The sequence below is a fragment of the Dermacentor silvarum genome, chromosome 2 (assembly GCF_013339745.2).
Source record: "Dermacentor silvarum isolate Dsil-2018 chromosome 2, BIME_Dsil_1.4, whole genome shotgun sequence".
NCBI classification, from domain to species: domain Eukaryota; kingdom Metazoa; phylum Arthropoda; class Arachnida; order Ixodida; family Ixodidae; genus Dermacentor; species Dermacentor silvarum.
In genome coordinates this window covers 208,536,352-208,556,857 of record NC_051155.1, presented here as the reverse complement: position 1 = coordinate 208,556,857, position 20,506 = coordinate 208,536,352, and the positions used below count along the sequence as shown (strand labels likewise).

The window sequence follows — 20,506 nt, the reverse complement described above, 5'->3', positions numbered from 1 at the left end:
TTTTGGGGTTTCACATGGCAAAAGCATGATGAGATTAGGAGGCATGCTATGGTGAGGCACTCTGGATTAATTTTGATCAGCTGGGGTTCTTAAACGTGCACCTAAATACAAGTACACGAACATTTTTGCATTTCCCCCCCATCGAAATGTGGCCACGGTGGCTGGTGATCAAACTCAAGACCTCGTGCTCAGCATGCCATAGACACTGAGCTACCTTGCCAGGTAGACATACATTGCAGCTCTGGCAACCATCATCATCACGAATAATGATTGCTTTGTTTAAAATCAGAGGTGACTAAAGGGGCCACCTGCAATAAACTATCCTTAATCCTATTTTCAATAGCTGGATCTCATTTATTCAAACTCCAAGGGGCCAGGAGATTGTTAGAAAAGAGTCCAAAACTAAAGTGAGCTGCTCTAATGCAAGCTGCTGTGTAAAGTGAAAATTAACACATCATAACTGCAGTAAATGCACACAAAACTGCATCAGATGATGGCCTCAAAGCAGTGTTTCTGGCTACATAATACTGGGACATCATTGGGGCATGGAATCACCCCAGTTGCTGAAATTAGATATTTGGCCAAGGTATGAGAACAGGAAGCAGTGAAGCACATCGGTATGCAGGCTTCTTCACCATGCCCTAACTGTAATTTGCATGAGTTTGCCAAGTATGAAAGTGTCACCCCTGCTCAAATCCCGATAGTGTTGACAGCATGTAGCATGCACGGGTGACCACTAACAGGTCAGCACATTTAGTGAGATGCGGTGCATGATGGTATACACCAATGCTATCACTAAGAATTATGCCATAGACTTCCTCATTTGGTAATGATTACTTACCCACCAAATTCATATTCGCTGTCATTAGAATTAACTGTCACTTGATATTTCAAGATAGAGTTTTTTGCTAGTTACAAACATATAAAGAAAAGAGACAATTAAACCGGATATATAATAAGAAAAATTAATTGTTATGCTTAATTCAACAGTAGAAGTAGTAAGTAAAAGGAAAATGAAAGTGAACAGGCGACAACTTCATGCAGGTGGGAGCCAAATCTACATGTTCAGCATTATACGTGCATTGCTTTCTCAACTAAGCTACCGCAGTGGTTATCCTATTGTCCACTTTCTTGGGTATTTGTGTACGTGTACAAGATTAGCCCTGGGAGAGTTAGCTAACGCCGCTCACAGCCATGGCAGTGGATGTGAAACACCCTCTTTGCCGCAGATGTCACATAGAATGAGAAATTAGGACCTGGCAAGGTTTTCATTGCACAGAAATGCATGAGAACTTGCTTACAGTCACCAACTGATAATTGACACACTGATAATTAAGGTGTGATCAATTATTATGACAGCTTCGCGACACTGCACTGGTCCCATAGACAATGTAAAGGATTCGATAGTTCAGACACCACCTGCACAACCGCATGCTACTTTGGCCACCGAGCTGAGCATAAATACTAGTTTGGTTTTGATAACATTGCCGGCATGACCATTGGCGCTGTCTTCAACGCTTCCTCGAAACCAAATCAGGTGAAGCCTGGTCAATCTATAGTGAGTGACCATGTCAAAGCCACAGGACAAATCAAGCTAAGCCGTTAAGTTGCAAAAAAGGTAAAAGCTACATTTGTGGTTTGTCACGCGAGTTCCAGGGGTCCAGCATTTGTTCATTTAGATGTTAAATAGTGACTTGGTGCCGAGTAACTTCACCAAGCAGTTCTAAGTGGCACCTAATGCACCCTCGATGTCTGCGCCGGTGAAGGCGGTGATTATGTGCGGGAAGCTACGGATAATGACTGCTGCAAGGAAACCCGTGAACATTCAGGTATCACAATGCGGTTAACTTCTGTTGTGTTGCCAGGAGATGGATATTCAGTGCATGCATTGATTCAGTGCATCTATTGTGACAGCGCGACAATGGTTGAGATGCATACTGACCAGGTCACAGGCAAGTGTATGTGCATGCAGTGTATTCGTTGACAAACTAGGGCAGTGTTCTAGGACGATATCTTTTGAAGATACTTTCATTTTCGCAGGATATTGCATGACTAGTCAAGTAAACTTAATGACTGGGCAAGTTGGTATGCGTTGCAAGTGCAGCGTGTGAGTCAATTCTCTTCTTTATGTTGTGTACTTGTGAAGTGCTCCCCTCCTATTCAGTATCTGCGTGACTAGTATTCATGTCGCATTGTGATAAGACAGTATGCTTAGCACCTTGCCAAGCATGCTATGGCTCAAGGACGCCGAAGCATCTAGAAACAGTAATGTGAAAGTATCTGAGATACTGTAAAAAAAAATATTAAATTATGGGGTTTTACGTGCCAAAACCACGATCTTATTCTGATTATGAGGCACGCTGTGGTGGGGGGACTCCAGAATAATTTGGGCCAGCTGGGGTTCTTTAACATGTACCTAAATGCAAGTACACGGGTGTTTTTGCATTTCGCCCCCATCGAAATGTGGCCACCATGGCCAGGATTCGATCCCACAATCTCGTGCTCAGCAGCCTAACACCATAGCCACTAAGCAACCACAGAAGGTAATCCGAGATCCTGTATACCCAACAGTTATCATCCGAGTATAAAGCACCATTGTTGGCCCCTTGCAGAATAATCACTTATGTCACTTATTTCCTGCTGAACACAACACTTCATACTACCAACTATTCAGACTTCCAGGCGATCCCTTTCAAGTCTGAATTATGTGTCAACCGTTAAATTTCATCTTGTCAAAATGTCTGTAGAGACCTTTTAATTGATTCAATCCAATAATTCGGGTTGGCACTGAATTGACAGGGTATGATGGTATTAGCAACCAATGCATAGAAGAAACAGGTTTGCTTATGTGACCATAACTAAAGTTTAAAACTGGCCATTTGTATAGAAGACGTAAGGCATACTCACTTTCAATTTGTGAGTGGAGGTCATTGACAATCACTTGCAGCTGTGCCACATTCATGTCATTCAACATCTGTCGGCTTAGCCGGTGACGACTGTCAGGAAAAGAAATGCCAACCTGGAATATAGAAATGTGCAAGCTCAGATACAACTCAACTCCATGGGGCCCGCCAGCCTCTGCTGCCAGCATACACAGAAGCACATCACGCTAGTATGCAACATAAACTTGACCACTATCAAAGACTAAGCAAACTGCCATTTCATAGAAGCAAGCCACTGCATATAAGCTTCTATGTGTCAAATTAGGCAGTCTTCTAATTGTTAAACAAAGCAAAGTGAAAGAGAGAGTGTAGCTACAGTACCACATTTCTTAATCTCTATTATTCACCTTTCAATGGGTGAAATGATGAAATAAAGAATGTAAATTAAAAAAGTAGACTACTTACTGGCAACATTTGTCATCGGCATCTATGTTTGCGACTACAATCGTAGCTGTCCATACTGTCAGGTGCTAATGCTGTACTTAAGGTTTTAATCATAAGGACAAGGATACAGCAGCATAGATAGACACATAACCTCTAACCATGATATCTGGTATGGTTATGGTAGAGATGACGACACACATGACTTCATGTCACATTGACACAACAGTGATATACATTAAGGCCATTGCCATAAACCTGTTTCAGTCACAGTCAGTGCTAGCATTTGACTGTGGCAGTGACAAGGATATGCTTCACTTTTGCATGATGTCCTTGTAATTGTGGCTGCGAATGAACTTATTTTTCCTAAGGCTTTTAATGCATTGTTTTGCCATGTTTAGCGCAAAGAAGACAGCACAATGAAAAAAAATTTATGAATGAATCAGAGCAAATGGATGCAAAATCTGTGGCTGATGAGTCTCTTTAACATGTCTCAAGATTATTCAGGAAAGAAGATGATGATCCAAATGCACACAAGTCAAAACATCACGCCTATTTCAGTTATTTGGCAGGACTGCCAGGAATCAAGGTACAATAAAAGGCCACAGTGTAAAAAAATGAGTCACTAGTACAGTCCATGCAATTGCACACAGGAACATGTGTTTGTTGAGAACTGATTTTAGGCACATTCTTAGCTCCCACAACTTTACACTGTCTAATAGTAAGCACTTTGGAGGCAGCCTCAATGATAGAACTGGTCCTAACTTGCGCAGTTTTATCAGAGAACTCAGCATGGGCCCCGACGTTTATGATCCTTGGCGGCCCAGACATGAGGCAAGTATGTAAAATAATAACCCTGCCAGGCGTTCTGTCATGCCTGTGCCACAACAGGCTTTGCTAATCACATCATACTGAAAGTCAGGGCATTAGGGAGGAACACATCACACAGGTGTGTTACTCCCAGCACACTAGGTGTGTGCAGACAGCAAGGAGATTCCAATACATAAGCTGTTTCCATAAATAAAAAAATTAAATTAAATTATGGGGTTTTACGTGCCAAAACCACGATCTGATAATGAGGCGCACGTCGTAGTGGGACACTTTGGAAATTTGGACGATCTGGGGTTCCTTAACGTGCACCTAAATCTAAGTACACGGGTGTTTTCGCATTTCGCCCCCATCGAAATGCGGCCGCCGTGGCCGGGATTCGATCCCGCGACCTCGTGCTCAGCAGCACAACACCATAGCCACTGAGCAACCACGGCGGGTTTTCCAAAAATATATAAATCTGTTTTGGAATAGTGATCTCACAAAGACCATACTAACTATAAAGTGTGCGTACATAAGCCAGAGGCTTATGCACAGCCATCTCCCACAAATATTTTTCGCTATAGACCTTTCCATCGAGAGGACAAAGAACACCTTCTCTCTGGACTGTTGTACGCGAGTACAAAGCCACATGCTGCAGCTTCTGCAGTGTAGTGTATTTGAGGGTGGTTCACACATGTTTACAACAGCCCCGAGATCATTATGGCGATGCCTAGAAAGCTCTCATTGGAAAGATCTCTACATACCATACACGAACCTAGAGATGTCATCCCTGTACAAAAAAAAAATGAGCAGATTTGTCTATTGTCTTTATCACAAACCAAGATTTCAAGTCCCCCATTAATGTTCATTTCTTGTAATAATTTTTTATGTTTATCTGTATTTTGTATTTGTATTGTATTTCTTTCTACTCCTCTCTGTAAAGCCCTGAGAGTACGTAACTAAATAAATAAGTAAATGAAACACCACAGAATTACTCACAATGTCGGCAATGGGCGACTTCTTCTTCTGCTGTCGCTCCACTTCCATCTGCATGCGTGCCATCTCCTTGGCTTGCGCCAGCGCTGCTCTTGCTTCGGCCTGAAGCCGTGCCTGGCGGGTGGCAAAGTCCTCGCCCTTCCAGGACTCTGAGGAGGATTCTTTCTTGGCCTCACCGCTGCCATCAGCCTTCTTTTGACGCCAGCTCTTGCGCCGGTTGAAGAAGAAAGATGGCCGCTTGGGAGCTGCTTCCTCCTGTGAGCCCCGCCTGATTGGAGGGCTCGTGCACTGGGCTGGCTTCGTGCTGGTCTGCAGCATGCAGAATGTTACCAGATTGAACAGCTGCACCTTTGTACAGTACAATCCACTAATGACACACATAATGAGCTGCATACTGAACATCTAATTTTTGAGCATAATAAAATTTGCATCGCCTCATGTAACAATAAGCACCTAGTAGACATATGCATCATTAATGGGTTTGTGCGAACCTGGCTATGTTTTCTTTATATGGGCATTTCTGAAACAGTATGTGTCCTCATTCTTAACACGAAGACATAATTGGCAGTAAACACGAAGACATAATTGGCAGTAATTGCAGGTGAAAATGTTTTAGTCGACTAAGTGTCTGGCAATGTGGGCAAGTAATGAGCAGGTAGAGGGAGACAACGGACAAGCTGCCTGCATTGAACTGCCCTCTGAATTGCCCCCTTTCACTAGCCTGGTGAACAGCATTCCTTACATGCTATTTCCTTTCCCGCTCCAAATATTGAGATGAAATAAGGCCATTACAAATTAGGCTGACGCTTAAAACACTGCTAAGTTTCACATTATTCTGTTCAGCCACGTCTGTAATATGCAGATGAAAAAATGCAACAGGACAGAAAACTTTTGAGGGTACTTTTGGTACCTGCCGTGTAAATACAAAAATTATTTTTATTATTTGGAGAATTCTATATATATAGACCAAACAAGTCTCACTCATAGGGGTGTCCCAGTTAACATTAGCCAAACCTAAAGAAAAAGAAAAAGAAATAAGGAAAAAGCTGATAGAATATAGGGTTATACCTATATAGTGTTCGGTCATCTGTCCTCTTCCCCCATCAACATAATCTTGGTGTACTATTTACTTGGCTAATTAAAAAATTAATTTAGCAAGTTATACAAATCACAGCTTGGCTAATGTTAGCTGAGACACCCTGTATAGAAATATAATGTAAGAATATATATTCTAGAGCAATGGACGGGCCCGGGCTGTCTGAAGCGTTTGTCGGCAGGCTTGAGGCTGCGGGCCCGGGCTGGACTCGGGCCCGCTCATTAAAGGGCCTAAGTTGGGCCCTGAAGCACACACAAACGTTATGCATTGCATGGTTCAATGCATTCTGTGCCAAGCTGAAGTGACACGTGCAAAAATGATCATTCTCTGTATATCTTAGCAAATAACATAGGAAAACAGATTAAGTTCTCATTTTTTTCTCTTCTGCAAAAACTATCATTGTTTCTGTGTAAGGAAAAATAAAATATACAAAAAACCGCTCCTCAAACAATTAGCATGTTACTGGTTTTGCGATTGCACTATTACCAGTCTCAATACTATTGCACTATTTTAGCGCTAAGGGAAGGGGTGTCTCTACTGCATTTATTTTATGTATATGCTCGTGAATTTGCCTGCTTACATATATATATATATTTTGAAACAAATCCACAAGAACACGTCTGAAGCCCCAAGCATGAAGATCAGACAAATCCATGTAATATCCGTCAATATATATTCACATGCTAAATGACCCCATGAAACCATATTGTACAAATCAAGGTAAATGCATGTGCACCAGCAGAAAAATAAAAGCACAGGCAATGGGCCGGATCACTGATGTTCCCATGAGAGAAACAAAGGTTTCTGTCTTTTATTGCTTATATACTGCAGCTGATTAAACCTCGAGAAGGCGAGGCTGAAAGATACATTACAATCTGTAAGTAAAAAAAATAATTTTTTATTACAGGGCGGGCTTGGCCATGCACATGCTAGCTAGGCTTAGCAATAAACACCTGGGCCCGGGCCGGGCCCGAGCTTGGAACCACGGGCCCGGGCTGGTCTCGGTCATGCACGCCCAGTCCCGGGCTTTGTATTACGGGCCCGGGCCGGGCTCGGGCCTCGTAAAGCGGGCGCGGCACAGGCGCGGGCCGAATAATCAGGCCCATGCAGTGCTCTAGTCTATTCACCAGAATAACCAAATCTTTCACAGGCTCATGCAAATTAAACCAAAACATATAAGTACATCTATTTTTCACATGTTCAAATTTCATTCTGTCTTTTAATCGAGGCAACAAAGCACCGAATAATATAAGACAGTGAAAATCATTAATGATTCATAATGGGCGCTCTAATACATAGGCACAGTGTTTAACTGGCCAACATAGTTTGCATAACGTGAGAATCGTGCCACCAGCAGCCCTATCACACTGAAAAATCCACGTAGAATCTCCTTTGGGAGTTATCTGAAAGATGCGCAAGCATTTCGTAGTAACGACGTGGTGTTCAGTGGTCGTACGCTGGTGTGTTTCGTATAATTGCGAGAACGACTGCGAAAGAATCGTGAAAAAGAGAAGTGCAGTTGCAGCACCGAACTGTTAAGTCGTGCTTCAAGACCCAAGAAGCAAGATTGCATTACAGACTACTTCAAGCAATTATAATTATTTGAATTTGTTCATTTTGCCACTATTTTTTAATTCAACCTTTCAGACACCTTGTCCAAATTTCGCAGTCGCACAAGAGTAGAATTATTGGGAGTCAAGTGTACATTGCACGTGACATAGTCGATATTGTCTGTCTTTATTGAATTTTCAGCTGATAGAATAATGTGCCTGAAGGGTTAAGTACCATCAACTTTTAAGGAAGTAGCTTTTTAGGGAACATGTAGGCAGTGAGTTAAATTCAAGTATATAACAACATATAAAACTTATTTGGCCACAAACCTGCAGCAGAGAGACGTCAGAGCTTGCATTCAGAAGTCCATTGGGGAGCCCGACAGAAGAAGTGTTGGCGTTCCCTTGCTGACTTGTGGCCTGTTGAGTGCTAGTGTCTTCCTGGGACCGTGCGGTGGCCCCAGCCAGCTCTAAGGAGTCCAGTTCGGCAGCAGTTTCATTCATGAAGCAGATCTGCAGGTTCTTGCTTTCTTGTAGCCTCACAGCAAGACTTGGTTTGCGATTGGTGCGCTCAATACCAAAGGACTCCTCCACATCTGTGTCCATGGCCAACTTCTGTCGAATCGCCTCACGGTCATTGCGTCTCTGCGATAAAGTGAGATGGTGCAGGCACTTGAGCTGACAGTAGGGGACATTTGGAAGAAATGACACATCTCGGGCTGCATTCTGTGAACCGATTCAGATGAAATCAAACCAAGAAACAGGATTCCTACAGTTGGTTAATTAAAACATGACAGCACTCTCATTTTCGACACACCACAATCAGGGAAGGATCCGGGACAACATCAACAAAACAATTAGAGAACAAGAGGTGGGAGGCCTTCTCTACATGTTCAATATTGTCAGCATAGAAGTGCTGGCATGTATGAGGTGGGGGGGGATGAAGTCAGAATCCCAAAGTCTGATCTGCATATGCCAACAGCCACAATACCCTTATCACATTGACAGTAAACCTTGAGACTGTCAAGTGTGTCCTTGAATGATCCAGCAGAAACAGTTTTGTGCGGGTTAAATGTTTCAGAAGCATTACCATATAAAGATCTCCAGTTGCACTTCAGTAATGTTCATCACTGTATGTCAACGTGCACACACTGTGAATGGGCACTTTGATGAACACACCTCGAGTTTCTTTTCTTGTGTGTACAGTGCTCCGCGATTCAAACGCGATAATCGGGCCGCACGGTGGTCGGTATTTTTTGTACCGCCGGTGAGTGCTGGGTGATTGGTGGGGGCGAAATGCAGTCACAATGCACGACAAAGGCTCTTCCTTTCACTGTATACTGCATTGAATTAGCCCAATGTCTCCAGCACCCCCCAATGACACAATAAAAGTGCCAGCGGCCATGCACTCCTCCATCGCACTTGAATCACTGAGCACTGTAGATGAAAGGCAGGACGATACATTTCGCATCTCCATAATCATATTGTTCCTATCACCCTTTTCATCTTTCGTCCCCGTCTGTATTGCTCCAACCAAGCCTTTCCCATGCAATAGGAGACTAGGAGCATGTCTTTCAGGCAAGGCTTTCCAGGTTAAACTCCGTTTCTCATTGCAAGAGCACTACCCTCAACACAGTGATGGAAGTGGCACTTGGTCTTTTGCAGCAGTTTTTGGAACAGGAAAAATAGCAGTTCGGAGCAGAAATGTGTGCTTTTGGAGCACAAAAATTAGCTGTTTGGAGCAAGGAAACAATGCTTTGGAGCAGCAACTTACTGCTCTGGTACAAAGAGGAAGCTCTGCATGCAGTTAATGGAAAAAGACGTTGTATGAGGTAGAACTTTCTGAAAAAATTCCATTCATTATGTATTATATAAAATGCAACTTATTTTCTTCAACATATTCTTCCAGTTTCTTATTATTCTGTAAAAAGATGAAGATAAATGCCGATTTAACCCAAATTATCAGTTAATTCTGCATTTCAATAAAGAGTTCATTACCCCCAAGCTGTCATTGGCTTCGTTACCCCTTTCATCTACTATTCATCAGTTCAAGGATGCTATATTTGTTGTCCTCGCAGGCATAGATCGTAGATGGAATAGCTTGTGTGTGTGTCTTTTTCCTTTTCTCATTATCACATTCTTTTTTCCATGTCCGGGCTGCCTAGTCTCAACAAAATGCGCCGTACGCAAAGGCGCATCGAGCAGCTGTGCCCTCACAGTTGTGCTACACCATAATTATATAAAATCATTATTTTTCTACTATACAGAGCAGATGTAAAACATTAATCAAAGGCATGTAGATACTATTAATGAATCACGAAGCGACCGCAAATATTTAGCACTTGTAGTAGAGAGAAATCATGCGCCATGGAAGTGCACAGAGTGACAAATACGCATCAATAAATGAAAAAAAAAGTATTTCCGACAACTAGCCAAAGAATCGGCCCTATTGCAATATGTCTGTTGCTGACTGATGTTTTGCACCTGCTCTGATTATTCAGACTTCCCCACGGCACTGCAGAATTCTCCATAAACACTGACGGATACAGAAAAGGAGGGGGGCCCTGGGCCCTGCCTGAAGTATGCTCATTTACGACGTGATACGCTAGAAGTACGATACGCTGATACGGTCGAAGCGGCTGACTCTCATAAAATAAGAAACCCATGACCTTTGGCCTAGACTCCTGTTATGATTGATAGTTACTAAATTCATGCCAACAGCTCTAGTTTTGCATTAAGAATAATATATTGCATCCCATCTTTACTTGAAACAGTTTTTATCGCTATATACATATTTAGCCCCGACAAAGTTGAATGCATTCTTTCTTTTTTTTTTTTGTCTGCTCGAATATGAGGAGAATGTGCATCTCGGTGGGGGCATGGAGGAATACATGCGATAAACCACACTTTGGCGCAACATTTGGCAGCATTTCCTTCACAGCACAGTTTGGCGCAGCATTTCCATCACTGCAACACCTTCGTCCCTCTCACATCCTAGCTCCCACATGTGCCACGGAATTTATGAGATGTCTCTTTAACTGCTTGACTTCCTGTGATAACCCTAATCTGCTGCTACATTTAGGTCTGTACACATAATCATGATAATACGGCAGGAGGCACTGCATTGATTAAGAATGCTTTGATTCTTTTTCACCTAACATCGAGCTGCACAAGGCGATCCATTGCCAAGTGGTAATACAACAATATAAATAAGCTGAAACGAACCTATGGAGGAAAGATGGATAGTGCTGATTGGCACACAGTTAACAAGATTCTGTCAAGTATAATGGTGCCACCTACAGCAGCAGTGGAGCTGAGAAACATGGTAGAATTGGCTGACTCTCATAAAATAAGAAACCCATGACCTTTGGCCTAGACTCCTGTTACGATTGATAGTTACTAAATTCATGCCAACAGCTCTAGTTTTGCATTAAAGGATAATAAATATATTGCATCAAATCTTTACCTGAAACTCTTTATTGTTATATATTACACAATAGGGTTGAACTGCGTACCTACTGTAGCAATATTCTCTGCCGTAAGGTTACTAAGCATCTGTTTGCAGAGCAAAGCAATACTGCAGGTACAGACAAGACATGAAGTCATCAACACTGTGATTGTGTATGCTTATCTGGTGTGCGGTGATAAGACAGTGAAAGGCATTAAGTATTTTAGCTCTTCATTTGACAGGGAAAAAAACATGCTCTGTAACGCTGATATTAAACTCGTTTGAGCAATAAGCGCATTCTGCAATACACATGAAACAGGAAACCGCATCTCACCCGCTGGTCTGTTGCTCAAAAAAGAAACAAGAAAATTAAAAAGAAGGAAAAGACAAGAAGCGCTTGCATTTAGCACCTACTCATCAGAGCCTGCGCCTCAGATGCGCAAGTAAAGCTTCTTCCATAACGAATCCTTTCCTGTTACCTCGACGGAGTCGGCATCGCCGAGTAGCTGCACGATGTTGTCGAAGAAATTCCAGTCGTCTTCGTTCCGAACTTTGCTCTCTTCCTTCCGAGCCGGTTCTTGCGACTCTTCTTCCGAAGAGTCCCCTTCGTCGGAATAAGCACAGGTGGAGGGAGGATCCACTTCGAGACTTCTCGAACTTAAGCCAACGCCACCGAAGTCCTGCTGCCGTATCACGTCGTATCGCATGCTTGCCGGCAGAAAGGACCTGCCGGATTCGATTTTGTTCCAAACGCCGCCAAAAACGCTCTTCATCGCTCCTCTTGTCGCTGGACGGTATTAAGTACAACAGCAAAAAAACGACAGGTTTCCAAGCAAGCTGCGAAACTTGGACCTCGACCAGACGCACGCCGTACACGATCAAAAGGCGGGGGACAGTAGTGTCGAAACACGAAGCCACCGGGATGCGTGGGATCAGGTATTCGCACGAACTCCCGCCACGCCTGCTCGCCAGGCACCTCGATGCATTTCTTCCTGTGAGTGAGCTGCAGCGGGTGAGTTCGAAGATGGGAGTCGAGAAGCGGGTCACAGAAACACAGAGATCAAAGCCGTGGTGGTGGGTCAAAAGGTCACAGTTTTTGACAAGTGGGCGTCAACTTGTCGAGGTCGTTCTACTCGGGCGTTTCTCTTGATGGGACGTCTCGGTAGCCCGACGACGCATCGTACGAACGCATCGGTCGATACCGTCGGTAAACTAGAGATTACTTTACAAACAGCGGGCTCGCATAAAACAATAGGTTACATAGTTCACGTGCGGCTCCAGTGTATGTTACGAACACGCTGTAAGCGTGATGTAGGGAAAGTTATTTAAGTTATCCGCGAACAAAAGAAACTTGCAAAAGCGGTTTCGCGCATGGGCAGAAGCCTTGCAAGCCATGCAACATCTCCCGCCATCTATGGATGGCTTGCAAAGATAAAAAGGCGCGCGAGTGCCGCGAAATTTGAAAGAAGCGTTATCTGTCGGCCACTATTATTATCGATACACTACAACGGCGACACAAAACACAATCTTTCTTCAAGTAACAACAATGCAATGTTTTTTTTTCTGAGTATACTAGTATGGTATCACGACATAGATGTTATTTGTGTCACCAAGCATCAGCTATTTCACGGCTTTAAAGACGAGAGGTCTTCGACGAGCGTTATCCTCACACATGCGTTGATATGCATGATGTTTCGCAACGTAACTAACAGGGATTAAAACACGACGACAAGTACGTGGTCTTATTAAACAGACGCAAACTAAAATTAATGCGTGAACTGCGAGCGGCGCTATATATGTTTGTGCGCGACTGTCATGTTGGTTCGTGCGACAACATTAAAACCGCAATATGTGTTTGTTTTGTCGTAGGAGTTAAGGTGTCGATCACAATGGCAATTTTGTAACAGCACCGCGACGGGAACAAAGCTTAGCAAGGTGCGGCAGTTTTTCTTTTTCTTTTTCTTTTTTTTTCAGCAGTGCCATATCAGACAAATGCCGCAGGATGAATATGTTTTCTAATTAGTATATATCCTATCAGTGAAAGAGTAACAGTTCCACTACGGCACCGTCGTTATGCCAATATCGTATTATTTAAAAGTGATACTCGGCATTGCCCAATGCATTCTGCCTAAATCGGGTATTCGATCTAGTACTAATTAGTCGCCATATTTCACTTCGGAAAGCTACGTTTCTTTCATATCAGCGATGTCTAGGTGAGACTAGCTCCATTCTATTTCTCTTTTCGTTACTTCGCTTCACATAATTATCCTTCGCCATGCTGATTCATAGTCGAGGGTGATAGTTTCGGAAGACAAATTATAAAGCTGGGGGAGGGACGAGGGCGGGGGCGGTGTTGGAGGTAGGGGGGGAGGGGGGAGGTGCCGAGGGAAATTTTGTACGAATTGTATTCTAAATTGCATGCATTAGCAGTATTTCTTGCTTGTATTCACTCACTGCCTGAAGCTGGGAAGATAGAAATCTCATGTGCACAGTCTATGTGTGTGTATATATATATATATATATATATATATTATGATTTATTTCTCTCAATCTCATGGGCGGCGTAAGCATTTCTTACCTCTACATAAAATTATAATAAAACGCTGACAAGACGTCGCTACTTATTCAGTGCGGCGATGTGACCTTACGGGACATCTGCGCTGGGCGTACTTATTTTCTTAAACAACAACGAAAAAGTAGTGGGAACCACTCAACGTAACGGCTTCAGCTGCGGAAATCACGCACAGCCCACTCACCTCCTCGAGTTCTTCCCCACTTTCTTCGTCAGATGAGTTGCATTCAACGTCAGCGAAGCAGATCTGGTACATGGAGGACACATACACGACATCACTTAGAAGCCCGCGCAATTCCTCCGGAGCTCTCTTGGGTCTAGAAGGCGAATCCTTCCCTCGCGAGTCCTGCTGGCCATCTTCCACTGAGATCAAGGGCACGGGGTCCTGGGAGGTCATTGTCGCTGTCTCCGCCCGCGGTCCGAATCCCATGGCGAACAAATGTGTATAGCGGGGACGCTTGCCAACGCGGACCCAGAACTCGAGTAGACGGAACGCTTTTCCTTATCGCTGTCGGCCGACGCCGGCGCGCTGCAACAGCTTCGTCGAGCAGAAAACGGGCATGTGTCACACGGGTGATAGATGCACGTCTTCGTCAACAGACGGCTCGCCCTTAGCGCGTGTTCTGTAGCGACAGTTTACGCAGGTATTGGCATCCTGGCGAGTCAGCTTCCAAGGAGGGCACGGCCGCACTGTCGAGGAGTTACAATATCAGGCACTTTCTGTGTTGACACTTCCAATTACGTCTTCCTGGCGTACGATTGTAGGGTTATCTTGTCAAACAAGCCGTGATTCACGAAGTACCGCAAAGCACAACGTAGTCCGACACAATCGCATGCTATCAGGATGCATGTTATCCTCTTGTATAGGCGGTGAGCATCTCACTGGGACCGAGAAGAGGAACATCGTACTTATATATAGCGTGAAAGTCTATCTTGGCTTGTCTTTTATGCAAACAGCACATGAAATCGCGGGCGATGGACAGACAACAAGTGTCTTCTTAGAAGTCGCCGTTCTTTGTTGCCGCCATCATTTTACGAGTATTCCTTAAAGTCCTGTGCAAGAGTCCGGCTTCTGTACAACGGTAGATCCCTGGATGAGCTAGACGTCTCATAGTGCCTACGCCTCCGCAAGCACCGAAGACAACGTCGCTCTGAAGAATCTGGATCGAAGCCCCGCGCACAAAAAACGGCAAGTCTGCCGGAAATTGGGCGCCGCGGTATAGCCTTCCGCTCGAAGCACACACGCCGGCCTTCACCACGCCTCCACAGGCGCGGCGTCACATCCGTCCTCTTTCGTGCAAACACTGCCACTACAGCTTCCGCAAGCGAGCCTAGAACACGGGGACGACCGACGGAACGAAACGACTTGGCACACACAAACCACCACTAGCGCTGCAGACAAGTGAACGGAGCGGACGCAGGCTGCAGGAATCGCGCGCTCCCGCAGCCAAGTTTTTTTCGACGACATCTTGACTGATCAGCGGCAGACGTTGAAGCACGGCGCGCTCGCCGTCATGCAGCCCTGGAAGGAAACCCTCCGCAGACGTGAATCACGCGGGGGAAGGCGCTGCCTGAGTTCGGAGAGGGAAGGCTGCTGCTGGCTGTACGCGCTGAAAGTTACCAGCGATTGCAAATGCTCCACTCCGCTCGCTCGGCGCTCGGCCCGGGGGTCCTCACCCCCGCATCCACCAAGCACATATATCTATCTCTCTTCTCCTAAGCCCGCGCAGCAACAGCGGCAGCACAGCCTTGGCTTCTCTCCAAGAAGGCCAAACACAAAACCGCGGACTCTTCAATTGGACGACGACGCGCCCGCCTGATGAAAGAACGCGCTCGGAAAGGAACGACGTCGCGCTCGAAAGGACCGCTACATAGAAGCTCCCCGACTCACGCGCTCGCTGCTTCAGGCCGAGAAATTCGAGCCGTCGCCCGTTTCTTCCTTTATTTTTATTATTCGTCCAGCGCTCAAGTGGAGGAGGTGGCAGGCCGGAGTGTGACGACGAAGCACGTGGGACGGGCACGTGTGGAAAGACGGCACATCCTCATCGTGTCTGCAAAAACGAACTGTCAAGGCCACTGCTGCATGAGGTGGCCCCCGTAGCATGCCGAAAGTTTCCATATGTGCTCTGGTATAAGCTCGGCTGGCTTTGGTTAGTATATCCACCGCGGATGCTCGCGACGGTGATTAAGGAGCTGTGGCGGCGCTTTTGCGACTTCCAGTGTGCAGCAGTATTGGACTGGAGAGGACGCGAGAGGGGGAAAATTGGCATCAAAAGGCATGCGTCCGAGATTCTTCACATGTCCGAATTTAAGCCGGTGGTGATGATCTCTTCAATCGAAAGGGGTCTGTATTGAAAGAACAGGACGACCGATCGCATGCAATAGTATAAACTTCACTCACGAACGATACGCTGTTCGCATTTATCCGTATACAACCAGAAACATCGTAATGACCGCAAATAAAAGCGCTATTATTATTATTATTATTATTATTATTATTATTATTATTATTATTATTATTATTATTATTATTATTATTATTATTAATTCTTTTTTAAAGCGCACTTTTTCGAGTATTATCACTAAATCGTAGCAGCTGGGCCTACCATACCAGCTTTTATCATTATCATTATCATGTCCACTGCAGGATGACGGCCTCTCCCAGTGATCTCCAATCGCCCTTGTGTTGCGTAACCCTCTTTGCCTGCGAATTTTATAGTCTCGTCGCATCACAAAACCCTTTGGCGCCATCGACAGCGTTTCACTTTCCTTGGCACCCATTCTGCCGGTATAACAGATCACGCGTTATCTTCTCCACGGATGACCCAGCCGCACCGCCTTACTTTTCCTCTTAACCTCAACCGACTGTCAACTGCCCACGTTTGCTCTCGATTCTACAGTGCCGTTCTAAGTGTTATCTTAACGTTACCCATGTCATTTTTCGTTTCATCGCTCGCTGCGTGGCCTTGCGCTTGTTCTCAAGTCTCGTTCTTATCTCTACACCAAGTTTCAGCCCCATATATGTTAGTACTGACAGATAGAGAGAGAATAAACGTTTATTGTTGGTCCCAAAAGTCCGTGCCTTGAGTCCTTACTCATCTTCTTTAAGAATTTACAAAATGAACTGCACCAAGGGTTTCCAGAGCTGTGGCTCGGAAACCCGTCAGGGAGCGATCCACTCTTCCCAGGAATTTGATTGAAGGGGTGAGGGTATCTTGTTTATATATTGTCTTTTTATGTGGTGTATACGGCTGGGCATTCCCGAAGAGTAGGTTTGTTATTGGGGTATATGCTCCACATTTCAAGCACTTGGGTGCACCTTGCAGTCTATGAAAATAGTGTTTGTAGTTTTCTGTAAGAATTGTACCGGTTGGTGCTTTCCCTATGATTACTTCTTGGCATCTGGTTAGTATTCTGGATTAGTACTGGCAAAATACACTGATAATCAAATTTTCTTTTTATGCTTTACCATATAAGATTTAGTGCTACGTCAATCCTCTATGGATCTTTAATGTTATCACATATAATACAGAAGGACGTATGGTGAAAATGTATGCATACATAAAAATACGTGCTTGTAGATGGGATATTTTGTGTAGTTGTCATATCCGTCATCTCTCCACAAAGAGTACTGACGTCGACACGGTTATGTTTGCACGTGCAACCGAGATACACCTCCATTTGCATTTTTAGGGTGGGTCCCTTATGAGTGAAAAAAAAAAAAACAATAACTTACAATAAAGGGGAGGGCTCGCACCAACAAGGTATAGCATGCCGTTGAACTAACCACATTGAGTGTATATAACTCACCGTAACTCATCATCGTGCACTTAAACAAAACGCGCATATGTAAACGAAGAACCATGCAGCCTGGTGTAAGCACTCTCGCGGTAATAAAAATGCCGCATGTCTTTCAACGCCTTTATGTGCGAGGCACTCGAGTAAAGAAAACCGTTTGCAAGCTTGTGAGGGGCAGAGCGAACGCAATGGGTTCCAGATGTTTACAATCTCGAAAACATTAGCCGCGGCCGCATGTATGGGAAAAGCAACCGAAGACAGATGGATGCAGTTAGTATACCATGACAGTAATTACAGGAGGGTGGTTCCACGAAACCTTCGTGTACATGTGCTCACTTTGTTTAAGTGCGCGATGATGAGTTACGGTGAGATATATGCGCTATGTGTGGTTAGTTCAACCGTATGCGCAGCACCGTTTGCGAAAGCGCCGCGGTTTTGCGAGTCTTAATTTTAAACACGAAAATGATGAGAAGAAACCTGCGCTGTCTGACGTCTGAATTAAGTGTCTGCGAAAATATTATGTTCAGTAAACGTATATTAGAAGAAGTAATACGTACGTTTTAAATTTCCGGCTCATTTCAAGTAAGCGCCTTTCGAAATAGGGTGTCCGCAACAACAGTTGAATGCCGTAAAGAAGCAGTGAGAGGGGGAAAGAGAAGGGCTATTTAATGAAAGCTGGAGCTTGGAAAAATACTTTTATGTAGCATGTTTGGAGCAACAGAAAGCGGTATCGAGAATTTTTTATGTAGCTCTGCAATTTTCTAATTTACACTTTTCATCTGATTATAATATTAGAGAAGTTGATTACTTTATTAAGACTAATAGCGTAATTAGGCGGAGTGCAAAAAAAATAATCTGAGTATCTCCAAGCGACAGCAAACAACATTACCTTGGTTCTGTCCAGCTGCGTGGCATTTGCATATTTTAAAAGTTAAGCTCAAGTTACGTGGGACACCCTATATACGCCGGCAGAATGCTCTGTACTTCATTAAAGAGCGTTGTCTCTGTCGCACCACTAAAAGCCAGAAAATGCCGCATCTCTTCCAAATGTTTAAAACCCCACTTGCTAAAGCGACATCCCCTTCTTTTGCAATTGCATGCGTCTCGCATCACTGAACTGATTGATAACTCGATAAGCAAGTACACGGAAGTAGCACATTGCAAGGACTTATGTCCGCTAACTGACATAGAGGCTGGAGCTTATGAGACTGCACGAGACCAAGGGAGATGGAGTACTGCTTAAATTCGCCGCACAAGGAGAAGAACTGCCCCTCGAAGAGACCTTTACATCGGAGGGAGAGAGCACCTCTCTGGACTGCTGCGCGTGATTACGAAATGCACGCACTGTCGCTTCTGCAGAGATTTTTGAGCGGGAGCGCAACCCAGTTTCACAACAGCCCAGATGGAATTATGTCGACTCCCAGGAAGCTTTTATTGTGAAGGTCTGTAGGTGACAGCTGTACCGTATTATCAGTGGTACACCATTTATACAGGACATGTTTTTTACAGATAAAAACCAAATGCGGCTGCAATGCTACATTTTAATGAGAAATCAAGAACAAGAGAGAGGCTCACAGGAAGATGGAAACTTGAAGTAATTAACAGCAGTAGAATAAGGAAGAGGAAAAGAAATCTTTGCTTTCGTCTCAAATCGTCTCAACCAACTTATTTATACCACCGTTGTATGACACTGAGTTAGGATTATTATAGCATACGCGGACTGTTGTCCCTACCTCTTCGTCGCTTCCACTCATTCGTGACCTCCACGGAGCAATGGAAATGGGTGCTTCCTTTCGACTATCGCTGAATGAAGCGTATGAACACCGAATAACCGACAATCACCAAGCAAGCAGAATCCTTGGAGGTACGCAGTCGTTGCTGTATAAAGGACCTAACGGTCGCACAGCGTCGGTCTAACGGTTCAATGCCACCGCATCATATCGGCCCATGGGACGGCCGGACATAACAGACGGGGACAAAGCAACGACGCCTTGCTGAGTCCATAAGCGGGCCCGGCCTCCAGGCCCGCTCGGACACGGGAAGCGTTTTTGTGCTCCCATGCACGGCACACTGCCGAAAACCACGGCGCGCGCTGCGATAGTGTCCCGAGAGGCTCGCACGACCGATAAGATAGACGGCTGCGGCAGCGTGTCTGTACAACTGTTTGCGGACGACGCTCGGGAGAGGCTCCTATAATGACCGATAGAAGGCCATAAAAATATCGCGGTCCCGCAGGGGAAAGCCAGGGGAGAATAGATGCCACGGCGACGACAACAAAAGAAAGCTTCGTCGTCGCAGGAGTTCCTGCCAAGGATCTTTGCAGCCGTCACCGATGTTTGTCTTCGGACTCCGCGTGGACGGCAAGATGACGGGAAGGAGCTTTCGGAAGATGTTATAGGGCGCGGTGAATAGAAGGACGGACTTGGAAAGTGTCCGGCGAGCGTGTGTTTGGCGACTCCTGCTGTATATTTTATGCATCCGAGGTCATGAATGATGAAAATGCGGCACCTAACTGTGTCTGACAGCGTGTCGTGTTACTCGTTTCGTGCGTGCCTGCCGAAGTGCTCTCATAACGAATCTTTTCCTTGGCCTACATACCATTAAGGCCATCGGCCATATCATGCAGATGCGCCAGTCTGGCTCGTCAGATCACTGAAACTTACTGGCTTCGATCACTGCATCGAAGATAGAACACCGAAAGCCTTATACAGATGCAATTATATAGAATATTTGAGGCGTATGTAGCATCGAACCTGACAGTTAGGGTGTCTGTGCAAAATAATTTCTTTGCCCCCCCCCCCCCCCCCCCCGCCTTGCCACAGCTTCAGTAAACATTATTTTTCTACAATTATGTTGTCTGCACTGCACGATGTGTTACAACCATGAATCGTCTAATGCACAGAAATATTCCTA

At 44.8% G+C, this 20,506-nt stretch overlaps 1 protein-coding gene across 3 annotated transcripts in view; it reads right to left on the bottom strand.

The window, feature by feature from the left end:
• The window catches only part of LOC119442500 (uncharacterized), a 121,168-nt gene that overhangs the window by 7,956 nt on the left and 92,706 nt on the right, over positions 1 to 20,506 (bottom strand). For all 3 annotated transcript variants that reach the window (XM_037707399.2, XM_037707401.2, XM_037707400.2), the window contains 3 exons: positions 8,106 to 8,420; positions 5,133 to 5,438; positions 2,908 to 3,019 (listed from right to left, as the gene is read on the bottom strand). In XM_037707399.2, the coding sequence (XP_037563327.1) occupies positions 2,908 to 3,019; positions 5,133 to 5,438; positions 8,106 to 8,420 (733 nt within the window). The remainder of the gene's footprint in view (positions 1 to 2,907; positions 3,020 to 5,132; positions 5,439 to 8,105; positions 8,421 to 20,506) is intronic.